This window comes from Protobothrops mucrosquamatus, unplaced genomic scaffold, assembly GCF_001527695.2.
Source record: "Protobothrops mucrosquamatus isolate PMUCROS unplaced genomic scaffold, P.Mucros_1.0 scaffold4, whole genome shotgun sequence".
Lineage (NCBI taxonomy): Eukaryota > Metazoa > Chordata > Lepidosauria > Squamata > Viperidae > Protobothrops > Protobothrops mucrosquamatus.
The window spans coordinates 1,439,282-1,456,524 of record NW_015386391.1 but is presented as its reverse complement, the minus strand read 5'-3'; the positions used below and the strand labels follow the sequence as shown (position 1 = coordinate 1,456,524).

The window sequence follows — 17,243 nt, the reverse complement described above, 5'->3', positions numbered from 1 at the left end:
GAGGAAAAGGTAAATTTTAAAATAGTCAAGAATAAAAGCATGTTACCAATCGAACATAACAGCAATATTTATTGACCGATGAGTGGAGTCTTCTTTAGAGTTAGATGAATTTGAGAAATCTCCCCAGTTTTTGTGCCATGGGGCTCCAGTTTTTTTTAAAAAAAAATAAAAATAAACAAAAACCACGTATTGGCATATGCTCAGCTTAAAATGTCTTACCACTAACAACAACTACATCAATTGTACAGTGGTATCTCAGGAGGAGGACTGGCAGGTGACGACTTCATACCTAATTTCCATTGAGCTGCTGCTGCTGCTGTGGAATTGCACTGTGATCAGCTACCGACTTTGCCCGGCTTTTACTTTCTCGCTCCTCATCCTCTTCATCTCGTTCATCATTTCCACTATGGTTTTTACAATAAAGCCTGGAGAAAATGTGAAAAGAAAAAAAGGATCTATTAGGGCATTTTAAGCAAGAGGCTGATCTGGCAGCCTGTAATCTCAGCCAAAGCACTCCCTGGCCTGGTTCATGCACCAGGCTGCTACATAACCTGGGTTGGCACATCCAATCAACTTTATTCAACTTCTACTTAGGTGAGGCATCTGCTATACATAAACACCAGTTCTCATCATCAACTACCTGGGAAAGGTTCACTAAACAGCTTGAAAGGAGGCAACATTGATTTTATTGCATTAAAAGCCACAAACTGAACCTAGAGTCACAAAAATGCATCACATCTCCAAGAAACATGTTGTCTCGTGTCCTCTGTCAATCCAAGAGCAGCCCATGTTTCTTAATCTAAACAAATGTAAGACCATCTCCAGCAAGCATGCTTTCCTGGCCTTAACCTGAATATACTTCCTGATTTAAAACTCCTTCAGCCGATTCAGTGCACCATTAGTTTTTACCAATGTCCTAGGTTTACAGTTTTTTTTAAGAACAAATAATGTAGCTACACGCAATCAAATGAACAAAGAGAGGTACAACTCGCTTACTTGTAAATGCCCCGTGACATGTTTTCAATGTATTTTGCTTTGTCCTGCACTCCACAATGGTAATGGTAAGTCTTGATACAAGCTTTAATTTCACATCCAATCGTAGCGCCAGACTGACTACAGAGGGTACATTTCTGTCATGAAGAGAGAAATGAAAAGAAGATGAGGGGGTGAAATAAGGCTGGGCTGGCAAGCCAGCGGCATATTTAATTTCCTTCTTGGAAAGCTTACAATTCGAATAAAATTTTCTGATAAGAGTTGAGCAGCTATTTTCCCTGATGACTGAAATGCAAACAGTACGAGCTGCAGGGTGTCCAGTCTAGAGATCTTGTGGGAAAGGACAAAACAAGCACGTTTGCGTGAAGTAACAATGTTCAGAGTTCCTTCTGGTAGGAGAGACTACTGACTCAAAAGTTTTAAAAGCAGAGATTGGCAGTCACAGTAAGGGAGCTCCAGCAGTCTTTCCTCCAAGCTGAAGGTTATAGGCCAGCACAGGAATAACAGCAAGATTAAAATTTCTGCCTAACCGCCACAGTTACTGGGCCACTCTGGTCATGTGGCTCACCGTGAGAAAAAAGAAAAGGGACTCCTATATGCATCCCTCAGATCACTGCGTGAGACAAAACAGAGGTGGAACATCAAGTTTCAAATTGAAAGGGCATACCATTCTCTTTCCGCGTTTGATTTCTTGAAGTACAGTTTTAATATCAAAATCACCAAACTCTGCCCGGGAAGTTGTTGTCAGTTGCACAGTACCAGAAGAGAACAGCTGGGAAGAAAAAGAGACATAAGGCTTCAGAAGCATAGCTGGAGCTTGGCTGAGACAAAAACCAGGGACAACTCTCAGTCCAGAAGGCTTGACTGGGGAAAGGGATCCAGAGGAGAAGCCTGCCAGGAACCCGAGATTCAGAGGCAATAAACCAGATGCTATGCAAGACTGGAGGACCCTTTTCTTGAGTGCCTCCCAATCTTCTTGGCAACAGTACTTTGGTCTGACAGACGCTGAATGCCATGTGTCCAAAAAGCCTGCTTGCTACCGAATCAGACAAGCAGCCTGCATTTACACATAACACTAAGCCATATTTTAAAACCACAATTTTTTGACAAATTAGAATCATGAGGTTCTAACTCAAGGTTAGTGTAATAATGACAGAGCCTAGCAGGGAGAGATGAAATATTTGGAAACTCCTGGCTGAGGATCTCTGGGAGTTGAAGTCCACAGGTCTTAAAGTGCCCAGGTTTGATTTAGGACTACCCAATGAACCAGAAAAGGGGAAGACACCGTTCCGTTTCTCACCATGCACTTGTAATGTGCTGCTGCCTTTTTGGCATTGAATATATGAAGCTTCCCTCTAGCTTCATTTTCTTCTTCACCTGCATGACAGAATCCACATTTAGGTTTTGTATCATTGGGGCTGCTTCTGTAGGGTGATCTGTCTCTCTGAAAGAAAAACACTTTTCTAAAATAATATGCCAGAAAAACAAATACAGTTTCTAGAGAAGGCAACTGAAAGAGAAAGCCTGGTACTTCTTTGAAGGGATTTTAACACACAAATTCCTTACATAAGAACTGCTTTCTACATCATCTGTGCCGTGCGAAGACGTTGACCGAGCATCTTCCGACTGCCCTTTAAGGCTCGTCTTTCTGGGCCTTCCTTTGCGACCCCTCTTTTTGGGAGGAGACGGATCCAGCTCACGATCATTTAGACCTTCTTCTAAATCTGCTGGGGGGGGGGGGAAGGTACAAACACACAGACAAGCAACTTGAAAGGTTTGACCTGTAATCCAATTCTGTAGACACTAGAAATTTTGGGGGAAAAGCAGCCCCATCTCAAAACAGCCGCTCTGTTTCACCATTAAAAAGACCAAAGGTTCCTCGGAAGAAGGTTACAATTATCACAGAAAAACGTTTATTATAATCCATCCTGATTTAGAGGGAGGGCTACTAATGCCAATATCCCTCTCTCTGCTCACTTCCTACTTTGCATCTGAGCCAAAGATTAGAAATTGTCAAAGTAACTCAAATTAATCTTTCATCTCTCAACATTCCTTGCAAGCGCTCTTCCACAACCCATTCCTCTTCAAATGGGTTGACTACAGTTCCCGTCCCTCCCAATCCGCTCAGTTGCTGGGGTTTGATAGGAACCCTAGCTGAGTATATCTCAAGAGCATAAGGTTTGCGGAAGAACACTCTAGAAAGGAATACAAAGAAATGCTTAACACTTTTCATGGAGAGAAAAAACCTGAGCATTTGATCCAGAGAGATGAGAACCACCACAAACTGTGAATAGCTTTACCTTCAGAATTGTGTGGTACTTTCTTGTGTTTTCGACATAATATCCTGGGAACAGAACACAAGAGAAAACCAAGTTATTTAACTATTCTGGGGCTTTAGCCAAGATAGCTACCATTAAAAAAAAGTGCTGGATCCCTTCAATTTAATGAGACATACTCACATATATATGCCTTGCGAAGGTTTCTCTCGGATTTGTGCTTGATCATGCAATGCACAATAATAGTGATACGTCTTGTGGCAGGTTTTTACATCACAGCCAATGGTTGCCCCTGGACAATGGCATAGGGAGCACTTCTGAAAGCAAAAGGAAGAGTGCTGGATTAGGGCTTCTGCTCTTCCTGTCGACAGCAACAGAGACGGGGTGGGATAACCTGGCCGGTCCTTTATTGCTATTTTAAAATGTGAACAGGGCAAGACTCCGGTTACAGCCTCCAATGAAAAGCAAAGAGAACCTTCAGAAGCTAGGCTACATTCCACAGACGACCTTCTACCTAGTAGTTGGAAGATAACCACACAGAACGTTTGGCACCATTTAACCTTCTGGGAACTAGCTGGCCAAGGACCACAACCAAGGATTTCTAAGCTTCTTCCATCTCGGATCACGGCCTCCAATTCTCCAAGTCACTTCCACTGAGATGAAGATAATAGCTCTCCACTTCACTAGAGTTAGCAGTGATGCCGCCATTGATTTTGAGAGAGCCAAAATTGTACTGTATTTATTAGAAGAGACTGCAGGTTCCAAAATAAAGCAAATGCTCTCTTTCTAAGGGTTTGAATTCTTTTGACAGGACAAAGGACAACTTTTGATTGCTGACATCTCTGCTCAGAGAAATCTCAACCTCCAGCCCACAGTCTTAAAAAGTCACTGCTACTCAGGGTTCCTACCCAGCAAGACCACACAGCTTCACGTGTTCAAAGTCATCCGGCATTTCCATCTGCAGTGTCTCCACATGCGAATATATATTAAAAATTCTGCAGATATGACTACTGCAAGATTAGTCCACTGTTTAATTAATCCAACAGTGATTTGAATGGCCACATTATATTAGTGGCAATGGAGGGATTTAACTAGAGTCTGCTGATAAATTGTGTAAAGTCTCACATGGCCTGGACCCCATTACTTCCATGATTGTCTTTATCTACTGTATACAGTCTGCCCCACATTCATAGCTCTTCAAGGGAGTTGTAATTTGCAGCTCCATCACAGACATACTTAACATTAAGCTTTAATCATGCCTTTTTGGTGGAGGGACTCGACTTTGGAGCAACTTAGTAGAAAAGTTAAAGCTAGCACCTCCCTTGGTACACCGTGATACATCTCTCCTATAAAAATGGTCTAAGCCACTTAGAGCTCAAGGTACAAATTGGCAACATATAAAAGTTTAAAATAGTCTATCCTTTTCAGAATGATCTGATGACACAAGAAAACTTCTGTTCAGGAATTTTCTGTTTTATTGACCATATGATAATATACCCATTTTTTTTGAAAGGCAGAACTTCTAAGCGGAAAAACAGCATAAATATCCATTTCTTCCACAAGATTGGATCTCTCCACATATAGTTCTACAGTTTTGTTGTTCAGATTGGGGAAGGTTTGTGCAAGGACTACCAAGACAAGATTTTAACAATGAACATCCTTAGAACATTCCATGTTTAAATTCTATTACTACCAGCAATGTTAACTTACCAGTTTTGTGCCTCTTTTTATTTCTTTCTGTACATCTTCAATGGAAAAACCTCCAAGGCTCTCGTTATCGGTGTGTGAAGACACCAGAGCAGATGAGAAAAGCTAAACATACAGAAAAAAAATTACTCAGAACTGTGTTATGCTCTTGTAGATTGGAATATATTTAATCCAACATAGGGGATCCTAGCACAGGAAAATCTTTGTCACCGTCACAGAAGCAGTACAAAGCTGGATTCCTGCAAGAGACTAGCAAGGCCATCTCTCTGAAATTATGGCTGTCTCTCAAGCTTCAATGTAACGGACACAATGTACAATCTTGTCCTAGACTGATGTTCATTCAGGAACCAGACATAACAGCTTGACAGAAATTAAAGTCACAGTAGCACCAGGTAAGCTACATCACAATGAAGAAAGGCACATGCTAAAAGTAATCATGGAGGCCTCTGGGAGAAGAAAGAGGCAAGGAAGTATTACACACCTCTTTCCTCCCTCCCTCCCCTGCAACCACCCGTCCTGCCCCCCCTCCAGAACCAGGCTCCTGGGACTTACCATACATTTATGATGGGCTGCCACCTTCTGGTTTTCAGAGAGCAACAGCTGCCCACATTCATCTTCTTTGTTGGACCGGCAGAAGCCACACTTGCGCTGCCTCCTGGGACCCTTCTTCTGTCCAATGGTACCCGACATGTTTTTTTTTTAAATGGCTTGAAGTATATGGGTTCAATCCTGCCTAAAAGTTAGAAAAACCAATCAATAAAAATGATACTTCTGTTTACCGGAGAGGCTCCTCAGTATTCCTCATCAAAGCCAGCTTCATCATTAAGCACCCAAAGGTAAATAGGGAAAGCTAGAGTGTCACTCCTCTAAGAGACCTGCATGCTTCCAAAAGTGTCATTCTACAAGGAAGAAAAAACTGTGACTCAGTGAAAAACAATAATTCTCCAAAGGCAACCTGCAAAGATTACTGCAGCGCAGGAGAGGAGATGTCACGATCCTTTGGGCTCTAGGAACAAAGCTGTCCAGCCTTTATTCTAAAGTTCTCTTCTTTTAGGATTTTCTGGAAGTGCCCATTGTATACGCATTCTAGAAAACAGGAATCTGAAAATGAATGTACTGTATATGGACACTCTTTGCATTTGTTCTAAGATAGAGCCTTAGGTAATCAATTTATATACAAGAGAAAACTGACTTGATGCCATGTTACAAACATTTTTAAAGGAATAAAAATTAGTGGAACATTTCTCCTCCAAACAGGAAGAAAATCAAAGCAAAATCATTTCATATCACAATGTCCCATCAATAAGTATCAGATTTAGGCTCCAGACACATCTGGAGCTGCAAAATGCTGTTGGCTTCATTCAGTTTTCTGGGAGACCCTCACCCTCATCTTAAATCCCAATTAATGAGAGAAGTCCCCTGGAGCACATAATTCCATGCCATCAAAGAGCATTAGGTCGAAGAGGCCAGTGCATGGCTCTTGTCTTGGTATCCAATCTAAGACTGTTGTAAGATCACGTCTTGCTGAGAATTGTGAACAGCCTCTATTAGCCATTTAATAATTTCTGGAAATTGGTTAGAAAAATGACTTATCAATACTTGTAATATCACATACTTGAAAACCCATATTGTCCAGCTTCCTGAGAATGTGCAGAATGTTCTATTTTCCCACCAGGAAAAAAACTCAGCATATAGCACTAGCATTACTTTTCTTACAGTAAAAATTCTAGCTTCACTTGCTATTCTGGAATAAGAGTATTTGTTTTGTCTTGAATAGAGATTGTTTTTAAAATAATTCTACATAGCCTTAATTTATCGGCACTTAATTTATCGGTTCTCTATGTTCTTTCCCAAAACTATTTTGTGAATGATTTCCAAAGAGGTCCAGATAGGAGAACTTTGAATACATTCTGACAAAAAAATAATAATCCAGATGTGCATTTGTGATTTTGGTACTGAAAGCTCCTTTGACAAGGTCTGAGCTAACAATGGTTTAATGTTTTTTTTAAAAAGCTTAGCAATGTTTTGCCTCACCATCACTGTGAGATGATTATTAATGTGACATGAATTCCAGAAATATGTCACACACAAACCCAAGGCTTACCTTCTCACTTGCAGCCCCACTCAGAACCCCAACTAAAGACATGCTAGACTGGGTCCTTCAGGAGGGCCACTAAGTTCTAAGCGGAGGACATCCTTATGACTTCAGCTTTGAAAAAAAATAGGGCTCTCTAGGGAAGCAAGACTACCTTTGGTGTAAGGCTTTCTCAGAAGAAGGCAAGCTTGGTTCCTTGCCCCCAAATATCTGTGGCATCGTTTGCTCTTCTAGTAGCCTCCACTGCTTTCCTCAATGGATGGTTCCCAAAGCAAGGGAGGGGGGGGGGAGAGGGGTCCTAAAAAGAAAGCTCCACAGCAGCAAGCTTTATTCAGCCCCCAAGGAGGGAAGGCAGCAATGATGTCACCTACGCTGAGGGCAAGGAGGGAAATTCAAGAGCTTGTCCACATGCTTGCTACTTTTAAGCTGCTAGTCAAGCCCCAGCATGTCCCTTTTCTAAGAGATTCATGCTTCATAGATCTCAAGACGACCAAGTACCTGGAGGAAATCCAAGGTATTCGGTTATAGGCAAAGTTTAAAACATGGTTTTCTTGGATCTGTAACCACATTTGTGACTGTGGAACTTTTGCCACAATAAATACGGTACCAACCAGCATTTCAGAAATATAGAATAACTAAAAATATTTTTTTCAGACTATAAACACTGTAAAATGTGTTTCTGAAAACGCTGATATCTGTTCTTCTACATGGCTACTTTTGTCATCCCACCCTTAATATATCTTTCAGGGTCACTTGATTATTCAGGTTCTCGACCCTTCGCTGCAGTTAGAAATTAGAAAAGACAGATGCCAATGACATCATCTTAGCCCTAAAGACATGCAGAATACAAGTAATGACAAAGCCAATTCTTCTTTTCCCAAAATGTGATGTTGGACACATAGGTTAACTGTGTGAAAAACCATTAAGTACACACTTTCACACCTACGCAGGTGTACATTATTTATATTCACAGTAGCAGGTGCAAAAGGCCTCAATGATTATAAGGGTCAATTAATCAGTAATGGGGGACAAGCATCAGAAGTCAAAGGGCAGCTTAATCAGAGCAGGGTGCGCACAACAGGGTGACAGGGACTTCTTTCACCACTTCCCCCCCCCCCCCCCCCCCCCCCCCCCCCCCCCCCCCCCCCCCCGATTTCCTACTGCCACCCAGACATAAGTCAAAGAAGAGAACTCGGTCTCTTGTGGGTTTGGGCACCATCTTTTAAGAAAGCAATGCCTTCCGTGGCTCCTTTGCAATCTGAAGGCGATACCCTCAACTTCAGAATGAAAAGGTGAGCCGCGAACCTCCCATTGGCCTCCACGAGAGGAGACCACCACCACCCTGGTCAGATTCCTCATGGCTCCAAGGACTGTGCCCTGCAAACGTGGGAACCAAGATAACCAGGAGAGAAGCATTCCCTTAAGCGCTTAAATTATACAGTTTACGGTTGAAATAAGGTGTTGGGGAGGGAGTTGTAAAGCAATAGATGCGGACAGGCATTCTTCCTTTAGGAAAGCCCCTGGCACCACTGAAGCGGTGAGAACTCCGTATTTCGGCCAGTTCAGCTCCCGGCTCAGGAGGGAGCAGTGCCAGAAACCCCCTGAACTGAGCGGGCCCAGAGGCTGAAGCCCCCACGGAGCAAAGCCAGAGCTCCCCCTTAGATCCCGGATAGGGAAACCACGTCAGCCCACCTTGTACAACTGCAGCTGCAGGGCTGCCCAAAGTGCCTGGGATGCCAACTGCAGAGCTGGCGCTCCGGCATCCCCACGTTATGAGAGCATCCAGGATTCTGTCTCCACAGCCCCTCTCCAGCTCCTGGAGAGGAGCCCCCAGGCAGGACAAGTAACCAGTGGAATAGCTTGTCTCCAGAAATCGTGGCTGCTCCATCACTGCAGGTTTTTAAGAAGAGACTGGACAGCCACTTGTCTGGAAGGATATAGGGACTCCTACTTGAGAAGGGGGCTGGACTAGAAGACCTCCAAGGTCCCTTCCAGCTCTATTCTATTCTATTCTACTCTGAGGCCAGGGGCAAAGCCCACCTCCTCACCCCCGGCAGGCGGGCAGGTCTCTTCCCCCCAGCTTGGCTTGGAAGCGCCCCCCCCCCGGACCCATCAGCCACCTCCTCTTTGAGGTAGGGGAAAAGGGGGCGGGGGCGGCGGGGCCCCCACGTCTTCTGAGGACCCACCAGCCAGCAGGGATCGCCTTCGCAGGACCGCGCCCGGCTCCTCTCCCTGGGGCCTGCGGGGACCCCTCTCCCTCGGGGGGCGGGCAGGGCTGAAGCTCCCCGGAAGCGGCGGCCCTTCGCTCTCGGACCCCTGCCCCCCAGGGAAAGGGGGTGGGGGAGGAGGGTGGTTTCCATAGCAACCGGCCGGGGTGGCGTCTGGGCGCGGGACTCACCGGGCGGCTCAGGCCGACGAGGCAGAGGGAAGCCGGGGACTCGGGGGAAGCGCCGCTCAGAACCGAACCGCGATCGCCGCCGCCGCCGCTCGCCCGCTCCCTTTCATTCGGAGGGGCAGCAGGAGAGGCGCCGCGGAGCCTGACGCCAGCACGCAAGGGACGTACGGCGCGCCACCAGCGAGCGAGCGTCCGCCGCGCGACCGGCGTCCTACGTCACCCCTTTCCCTCCCCGGGGCGCCCCCGTTGCGCACGCGCCGAGGGAAAAGGGGAAAGAAAGGGAAACACCCCTAAGGGGAGGGCGGTCGGAGAGGCGCGTGCGCAGAAGGCCGCGCGACGGTTGGGATGAGGCCAACAGCCTATTTCCTGTGTGGAAGAAAAGTCGCGCGTGCGTCTTTGCTTCCACTTCCCGGGAAGGGTTGAAGTGGGGCTTCTACGCAGGCGCATCGAAATGGAAGCAGGCGCCCGACGCAGCTGCGAAGCTACTGAGCATGCGCGAAGGTTCCTCTTGTTATTTTTAATCTATTCGGTGTCGGTCTACTTTCAAATGCGTTCCGATCAGCCGGGAATTTAAATGATTTATTTAAAGTACAATTGTTTCATTGCTTTGGGGGAAAAAAACAGAAAACCACGCGCCCCTTTATATATGTACGAAAAGTAATGAGGTCCCGTGGTGTCTGATGCCACACATGCTGGGCGTGCAAACACGTGTGGACAGAAAATCGGCGCATTTAAAACTTTTGCGGGCTTTTTGTGCTGCAAAGCAACGGCGTTTCTCGAGCTGCGGAAAGGCTCCCCCTCCTGGCCAAGGACGGCCCTGACAAGCAGTCTCCAAACAAATGAAAAAAAGGAAATTTAAACCTCCAGGAAGACTTTCCTCCAGGCTTTTTGTGGCTGGGGAATTCTAGGAGTTGAAGTCCACCCCTCTTCAAGTAGCCAAGTTTGAAAAACACCTATTTTTATACAGGATTGAAATTCAAGGTAGCCACATAACATGCATTGGATGGAAACCTATCTAACTTTCCACCTACCAGCATCTTTAAAAACAAATCTGGCTTGCCAGCCTTTTGCAAATGCTCACATGATAACACCAAGGCTAGCTTCCACCTGCCACACTAAGGCTTCATGAGAAATGGAAACGAGGACTTAATAGGATTTGCTTCCTTATGGCTTATGCCCTCTGCTGATTGGACAAGCTTCGGCAAACAGGAATGAGCAAATTTACTGGCTAGCATGAAGTTCGAATCTGCCTCCAGTGAAGCAGGACCTGATGGCTTGCTAGACGAGGAGCATTTACAAAACTCAGGAGCTGGGTTTACACATCCCACTAAACTAAACAAACCACATTTGAAGGGTGTGAATGCTGCAACCTCTCAATCTAGCCTACCTCACAGGCTTGTCCTGTGGTTAAAATGAAGTCTGGAGGGGGGAACTGCTTTTTTTGGGAGGGCTTGCATACAAGAACTGTGGTAGTTGCTGGGGGGGGGGGGCAATCACATTTTCCAACGGAAAGATTATGCAAAAGCATAAAGAGGGACGCATGGTGGTTTTGCAAGCCAGGACTAATTAACTGCCCCCTTTCCAGTCTGCTTGTCACATTCTATTTCCTCCCCCTCCTCTTTTTTGCACCAGCTCCCCAGCTGGGCAAAGGTGCAACAAAGCTTTTTCCCTCACTCTCCTTGGAAACAGAATGGAAAGCACTGTGGAGAGGCTACTATGGAATCTACACACAAAACTGTTTGCTCAACCTTGTTTTCCCTACCATATTATAAGCCACCTCCAAAGGAGGGGGGGAGGGTTGCTTCAAGCCAACAATATGGATAGTGAACCAGGTTGTGGAAATGGGTGTAAAAAGTGATGGTTTTGTCCATTTCCAGCAGCTGAAAACCACAGAAGGTCCCAACTCACAAAGCTGGTGTATGGTGTGGGACTACAATTCCCCAAATCCTCTGCCTGCAAATATTTGGACCTCAGCAGAGAGAGAAAAGAATTTCCTTTGGGTCAACTCAAATGCTGAGGATGTATTTGTGGCTAGATAGGGATTTTAGCAACAATGCAAGAGATTTACAACTGATTTTCCTTTGTGGTTTTTAAAAACTTCCCATCTACTCTTACAGACTCTACTGGGATCAGAATTTCCGTTGCTAAACAAGTTGGTTGTGAAGTGAGTCACAGCCAATTTGATCTTTTAGCCATAGTTGTTAACTGAGTCTCTGCAGTTATTAAGTGAATCACATGATGGTGGGGAACTCTGGGATTCTCTAAACTATAGTCGGCAATCAAAGCAGGATATCGTTCGCCATCCCTTGCTATTAAATACCCACCAAAACTGAAACTGGCCACACATTTTTCACCCTAGGTCTTCTTAAGTAGCAAAAATTGTATGTGTGCTTGTGTGTGTGTGCAAATATTCTACCAAGTCTCTCATCGTGATCAAATTATTCCTCATGATTGGAAGAGAAAATCAGGAATGCAAAAGATTGTTGAAATCTTGCAAATGTTTGCCAAACCCAACCCTCTCTCATGCTCTCCCACCTTTGGGAACCTTTTAAAAGGCAACCTTTTGCTCTAAAATCTTTCAGGGGCTGGAGACAAAAGGTTGCCCTCCTGCTGACCTTGGAACTGGGTGACCATTCTGAATCAGAGGGACCAGGAGGGGATGAAGGCAGCCTATTGACCGGCCCAAGGCTGCTGCCCCAAAGAGCCAGAAGCACACAATGAACCCCCCCCAGCTGCTTTTGTCTCCCAATGTCGGTCAAAAATGGACATCCGACATCCACTTCGCTCCCTTTGCTGTCTCTGTACGGCAAAATAAGGAGAGGGTCACAAAATCTCTCTTTGCACCATTGCAATATTGATTCAAGACAAGAACATTTGCAGCAATGCCTCGAGAAGTGGTCAGGGCAAGTTTTAGGTTGGGAAAAAATACGATGTGGTCTTTTCTGGGATGTAAGACCTCTGAAAAACAGACTTACGGCTACTCTCTGGTGCCTGGCATGGTTTCATTTTGAGAAGGGGTCTTGGAAGGCGGCTGCTTTGGACGTTGGCATTCTCTGGGTGTTAAGATTGAAAAGGAAGCCTTTATTTTGTTTTCTTTGTGTCAAAAGAAATAGCTGCAATAGGTTACAAAAGAGTAAGCTAAGCCGCTCTAAGGTAGCTGGATATACCCACACTATCTGGTTTTCTGCCGTGCACATGTTTTATTGTGGAATAAGTCACCATGGGCTGTGTTTTGAAGACATAAAAGCCATCCATTGTGGTTTTTAAACAGTAATGACTGGGAACATTCTGTCAGCCGCGATAGGCAGAGCAGATCGTGACATTATTTTTGCTGGGAGAAAAATTATTTTGGTTGAAATGGTCTCTAATACAGTCTTCGACTTACAACTATTCCTTTAGCAACTGTTCAAATGGCCCTGAAAAAAGTGACTTATGACCAGTCCTCACACCTACGGCCATTGCAGCTTCCTCAGGATCATGTGATCAAAATTAGGGCGTTTGGCAACCAACATGTATTTACATTGGGATACCCTGGGTTTATGTGATTGCCAGTTGAGACTCTTCCCCCCCCCTCTTCCCTCCCCTTCCCTTCCCTTCCCTTGTGGTGACATAGTTTAAAAGCACACTAAAAGTAAAATAAATACTTGAATTTTAATTCTAAAACAGCACTTTTGCTTTCACCCAGAGTGACAACAAAAAGTAATATATACACAATAGTCACAATAATAACAAAGTTGCAAGGGACCCTGGAAATCTCCTAGTCCAACCCCTTGCTCAAGCAGGAGACCCTGTACCGTCCCAATCAAATGGATGTCTAATCTCTTCTTAAAAACTTCCAGTGTTAAAGAACGACAAGCTGTTCTACTGATTCATTGTTCTGTCAAGAAATTTCTCCTTCATTCTAGCTTGGATCTTTCCTCCTCCATCCATTGCTTTTTGTCCTGCCTTCAGGTGCTTTGGAGAATAGATTTGACACACACACCCCCCATTGCCCCACAAATATTGGAAGACCGCTATCATGTCACCCTAGTCCTTCCTTAAACTGGACATACCCAGTTCCTGCAACTGTTCGTCTTTGAGGCCATAAATGTTTCCCTTCTTTGTTCTACAACTTGCTGCTTACTTGGATAGCAGCATAAGAACATGACAAATTACAAATGGCTGGTTTTTTGGTGCTTTCTACCCTGCCTGAGCCTCTGTGCGGTTTATAGGCTGTTAGAACATGTGTGTGTTTGAACCATCCTTGCAGATTACCAAATGCAATGCTTTGTGTTCTGCTGGTAGGCTCCCCCTCCCTTCCCCCAGCCCCTCTTCCCCACATACTTCCCCCAGCCCCCAGCCCCACATTCTTCATTGCTTACAACAGAAGGATGCACTTTGCTTGACCTTTGAAGCCTCTGACCATTGGGAATTCAAAAGAGTGGAGACACCAAGAGGTACCATTGTCCGGCCAAATGAGCTTCGCTGAGGGGCAAGCAGCCAGATTCCACAATCAAATCCCTGTTTGCCGGAGCATTTCCATGAAAAAAGGCAAGCCAGATAAATGGAAGATTCTCCAAGGTTCTTAAAGATGCAAAATGTCTCCCTCTTAAGTCCAGGATAAACAAAGAAGGAAGGGAAGGTTGACTTGAGTTGTGACCTGCCACCACGCTCAGTTACAAGACATGGGGGGAAAAGTCCTGCCTGGTTTGGGGAGGGGTTGCTTCTCAGGTCTACAAGCAGGAAAGGCAAAGAATTCCTTGCTGAAATAGTCTTGAAATCTGTGTTCCTCTACCGGTGGTCCTATTGATCAGGGGCCCCCAACCTTGGCAACTGTAAGACCTGGGACTTCAACTCCCAGAATTCCCCAGCCAGCATAGCTGGCTGTAGAATTCTGGGAGTTGAAATCCACAGGTCTTAAAGTTGCCAAGGTTGGGGGCCCCTGCTGTAGATAACCCTCAACTTCTTTGCAATACTTACCCACCTAAGCGCAGGAGAACTTGCTTAGAATTGGTCTTCTGCAGGGCTTGTAATGTTGCTAGATGCCTTCAAATCGACGGGATCCATTGAATTCAATATACTTGATCTACTTTTAACTTAGTTTGATGTGCTCACCCACCCACTACTGTCTGTAAACATGGTTTGTTAGCATGTTGTCCCAACTGGCCAAGTTTGGATCATGGAACACGAGAACAGTTCTTATCTGGTGCGCTGGTTACAGGTATCCTTCTTAAATCCCATCAAGGGCAAACACTTATGTTTTACTATTTATAAGGATTTCTGAAAAAAATATTGCCTATTAATTTGTGGAGAACTAGTTACGTCCAAGAAGAGCGACATGTGGCATGTTTGCAGGGCGAATCGAATCAAAGCAAAGTTGGAAAAAAAATTGTGAAAGCAGAAGTATGCTTAATGGTGGGAAAGTGTAAAAGTGACATCTTGGCTACATCTTGGAACTCAGTTGCAAAGATAGATCAAAATATACAATAATAAACCATTCGACCACTGCAAACATCCGAGTTATAATAAACAGTCACCGAAAAAGTGACTCCAACTTTTGAATGTATCCACTTTACACAAAATACAGAATATTGTTTTTTTGAAAGTGAAAAGGTTGTTAAATCAACTAATGTGCAGCATAAACATAGAATTACTTACATCACATCCCTAAATATCACAGCCACATGAACTGCAGCAGAATTCTCCCAAAATTGCACTAATATTCTTAAGAGGTACAAGTAGACTTTGATACTACCAAATTATTTAATAACCACTTTTAATTTTTGTCTGCTCATGACAATGTCTGCACATTCATTGCAGGCTGAATCAGAAGACTAACAAGAGCAGGAAAAGGATAGTAAAAGTCTTTGTGGGAGTTGATGTGTTTCCTTTTAGACTGATGGTCCTTTTTTAGACCGTTCAGAAATTAAAAATAAAAGCTCAGGAGAAATGTATTAGGGTTTTTGAGTGTGATCATCATTTTGATAAGACTATCCATTCTCCAATTTAGGCATCCAAGCTTCAGTTTCACCACCCTTCAAAGTCACGTTTTTCCCCTCAACTAATTTAAAAACTAGGTCAATAGATAACATATATTCCATGCCACTTTGAAGTGATGTTTCCTTCACATTGCAGGTGTTTGACCAGTGTGCAAATATACTGTAAGCTTGGTCTTTTCAAGGAAGAAGGGAGATTCAAATAAAGTTGCAAAATTATCATTTTCCATTTTTTCCAGATAAAGGGGCTGCCTTTATAACTTTTATAGAAATAAAACCTTTGTGCTTTTCCCGTGCATAACTGAGAGGGTTTAAATATACAGCCTTTAATTTTCCTTGTGAACTTTGTAAGTTATTTGATGAAAGACGAGAGGCTGTGTTCTAAATTCTTTATAGAGACTAGTAAAGAATATAGAGAGAGTGATATGTAGCTGTAATTCTAAATGACTAAATCATTGCAATAATTAAGCTACTGAGGTTAACAATACTTTATTTTCAAAGGTTTTCTGTTCTCGCCGAGTAGTTCTTAAGACACCTTATGCATTAACTATAGCAAATATATATTCCTAATATGCTTTATATGTTTGCAGATGTTTGTAAATGGAGAAGGGTTAGGGCACTTTAATTTTGGAATGTTATAATTTTCAAAATAATGGCATCTGGGATTGCATTAATTTTTTTCTCTTCTAATTGACGAGTAAATGTATCTCAAAGTTATTTAAGAACTGTGAGATATGAAACATAAAAGAGCATTTGTGTTCCTGCAGATGCATGGATGAAAGAACAAAATGACATTTCTACCTTGTTCTTTCTCTCTTTAACCCAGAGCCTTTGTTGAAGGAATCTTGAATTTGGGGCTTAAGTTGGCCCCTTCTTTTGTCAAATATTCCCAGTGAAAACCCAATCAGGATGCAGTTTCCCAAAACTCTTTGTTTTCACCTAAACTGACTTTAGAAGGTAAAAAGAGAAATTAAACATTGGAGAGTAACAGCTAAACATTATTTGATTTCCTTGGGAATTTTCCCGTTTTTTTTTTTAATTACCAATAGTTAGAATGAAGAAATGTATTGTTTTAGGAAGATCTTCCTTTTTATTTCCTCATTTTAGGAAGGTCTTCCTTGTCACTTTTATTTCAAAATCAGATGGAAGCTGCTGCTCCCTGAGGAATATTATATTGAGCAACGTAGACTTTGAAAATAGACTGATTTCAGATTATTAGGATTATTTGTCAGGAGGTCAGCTGTCAAGGTGCAACTTTCCAAACAGAAAATAAACAGTTTTGAGGACTCCAGAGTCAGGGTTATATATTTACAATTCTTTTTAACAAAGAGATTATGAGATGCTTTTCAGTTTTAATTTCTAATACTTACCATGTATAAATAAGTAGATAAATAATTCTTTAAAAGCTGCTATCTATGGGATATGCTGCTTTTGTCCCCATCTCTGAAACAATGACTACTAAAAGAAAGCAGAAACCGTCTGTGGGTACCTTGTAGGTCTTCTATGCAGCACAGAAAAGGACTGTTTCCTTAACAGTAAAACTTACACGTTTGTTTATTTTTATTCCTTTTAATTTTAAAGATTGCTGGTGCCAGTCCCCCCACAAAAGGCAGCGCTTTCCTTGCAGGATTTCCCGGCTGCAAAGCTCTCTTCACAAGGTAGAAGAAAAGCAGATTTTCCCTCGGTGGGAAGCTCGGAGGGGTGGTCTGGGCGTGGTGGGGGGAGGGGAGGTGATGGGGTTAGCAGCGCTTAGCTTTTAGCCCCAGCCTGACCACAAGGCTGATTTTAAGGCGGGGGGGGTT

The 17,243-nt window shown here is 43.7% G+C and overlaps 1 protein-coding gene across 1 annotated transcript; it reads right to left on the bottom strand.

Moving 5' to 3' along the window:
• Positions 1-31: 31 nt before the first annotated feature.
• PHF6 (PHD finger protein 6) lies at positions 32-5,674 on the bottom strand. The gene is made up of 9 exons (XM_015832459.2): positions 5,529-5,674; positions 4,980-5,081; positions 3,453-3,586; positions 3,294-3,337; positions 2,560-2,720; positions 2,294-2,437; positions 1,661-1,765; positions 997-1,130; positions 32-425 (listed from the first exon to the last, which is right to left on the bottom strand). The coding sequence occupies exons 1-9, from the start codon at positions 5,664-5,666 to the stop codon at positions 290-292; spliced, it is 1,098 nt and encodes a 365-aa protein (XP_015687945.1). The 5' UTR covers positions 5,667-5,674; the 3' UTR covers positions 32-289.
• Positions 5,675-17,243: the final 11,569 nt, after the last annotated feature.

Coding starts and splice junctions, on each gene's coding strand:
- PHF6 (XM_015832459.2), bottom strand. CDS start 5,666: ATGTCGGGTACCATTGGACAGAAGAAGGGTCCCAGGAGGCAGCGCAAG. Junction 3,587..4,979: donor TAAAAAGAGGCACAAAACTG/GTAAGTTAACAT, acceptor TTTTGCTTTCAG/AAGTGCTCCCTATGCCATTG. Junction 2,721..3,293: donor AGTACCACACAATTCTGAAG/GTAAAGCTATTC, acceptor CCCCCCCCCCAG/CAGATTTAGAAGAAGGTCTA.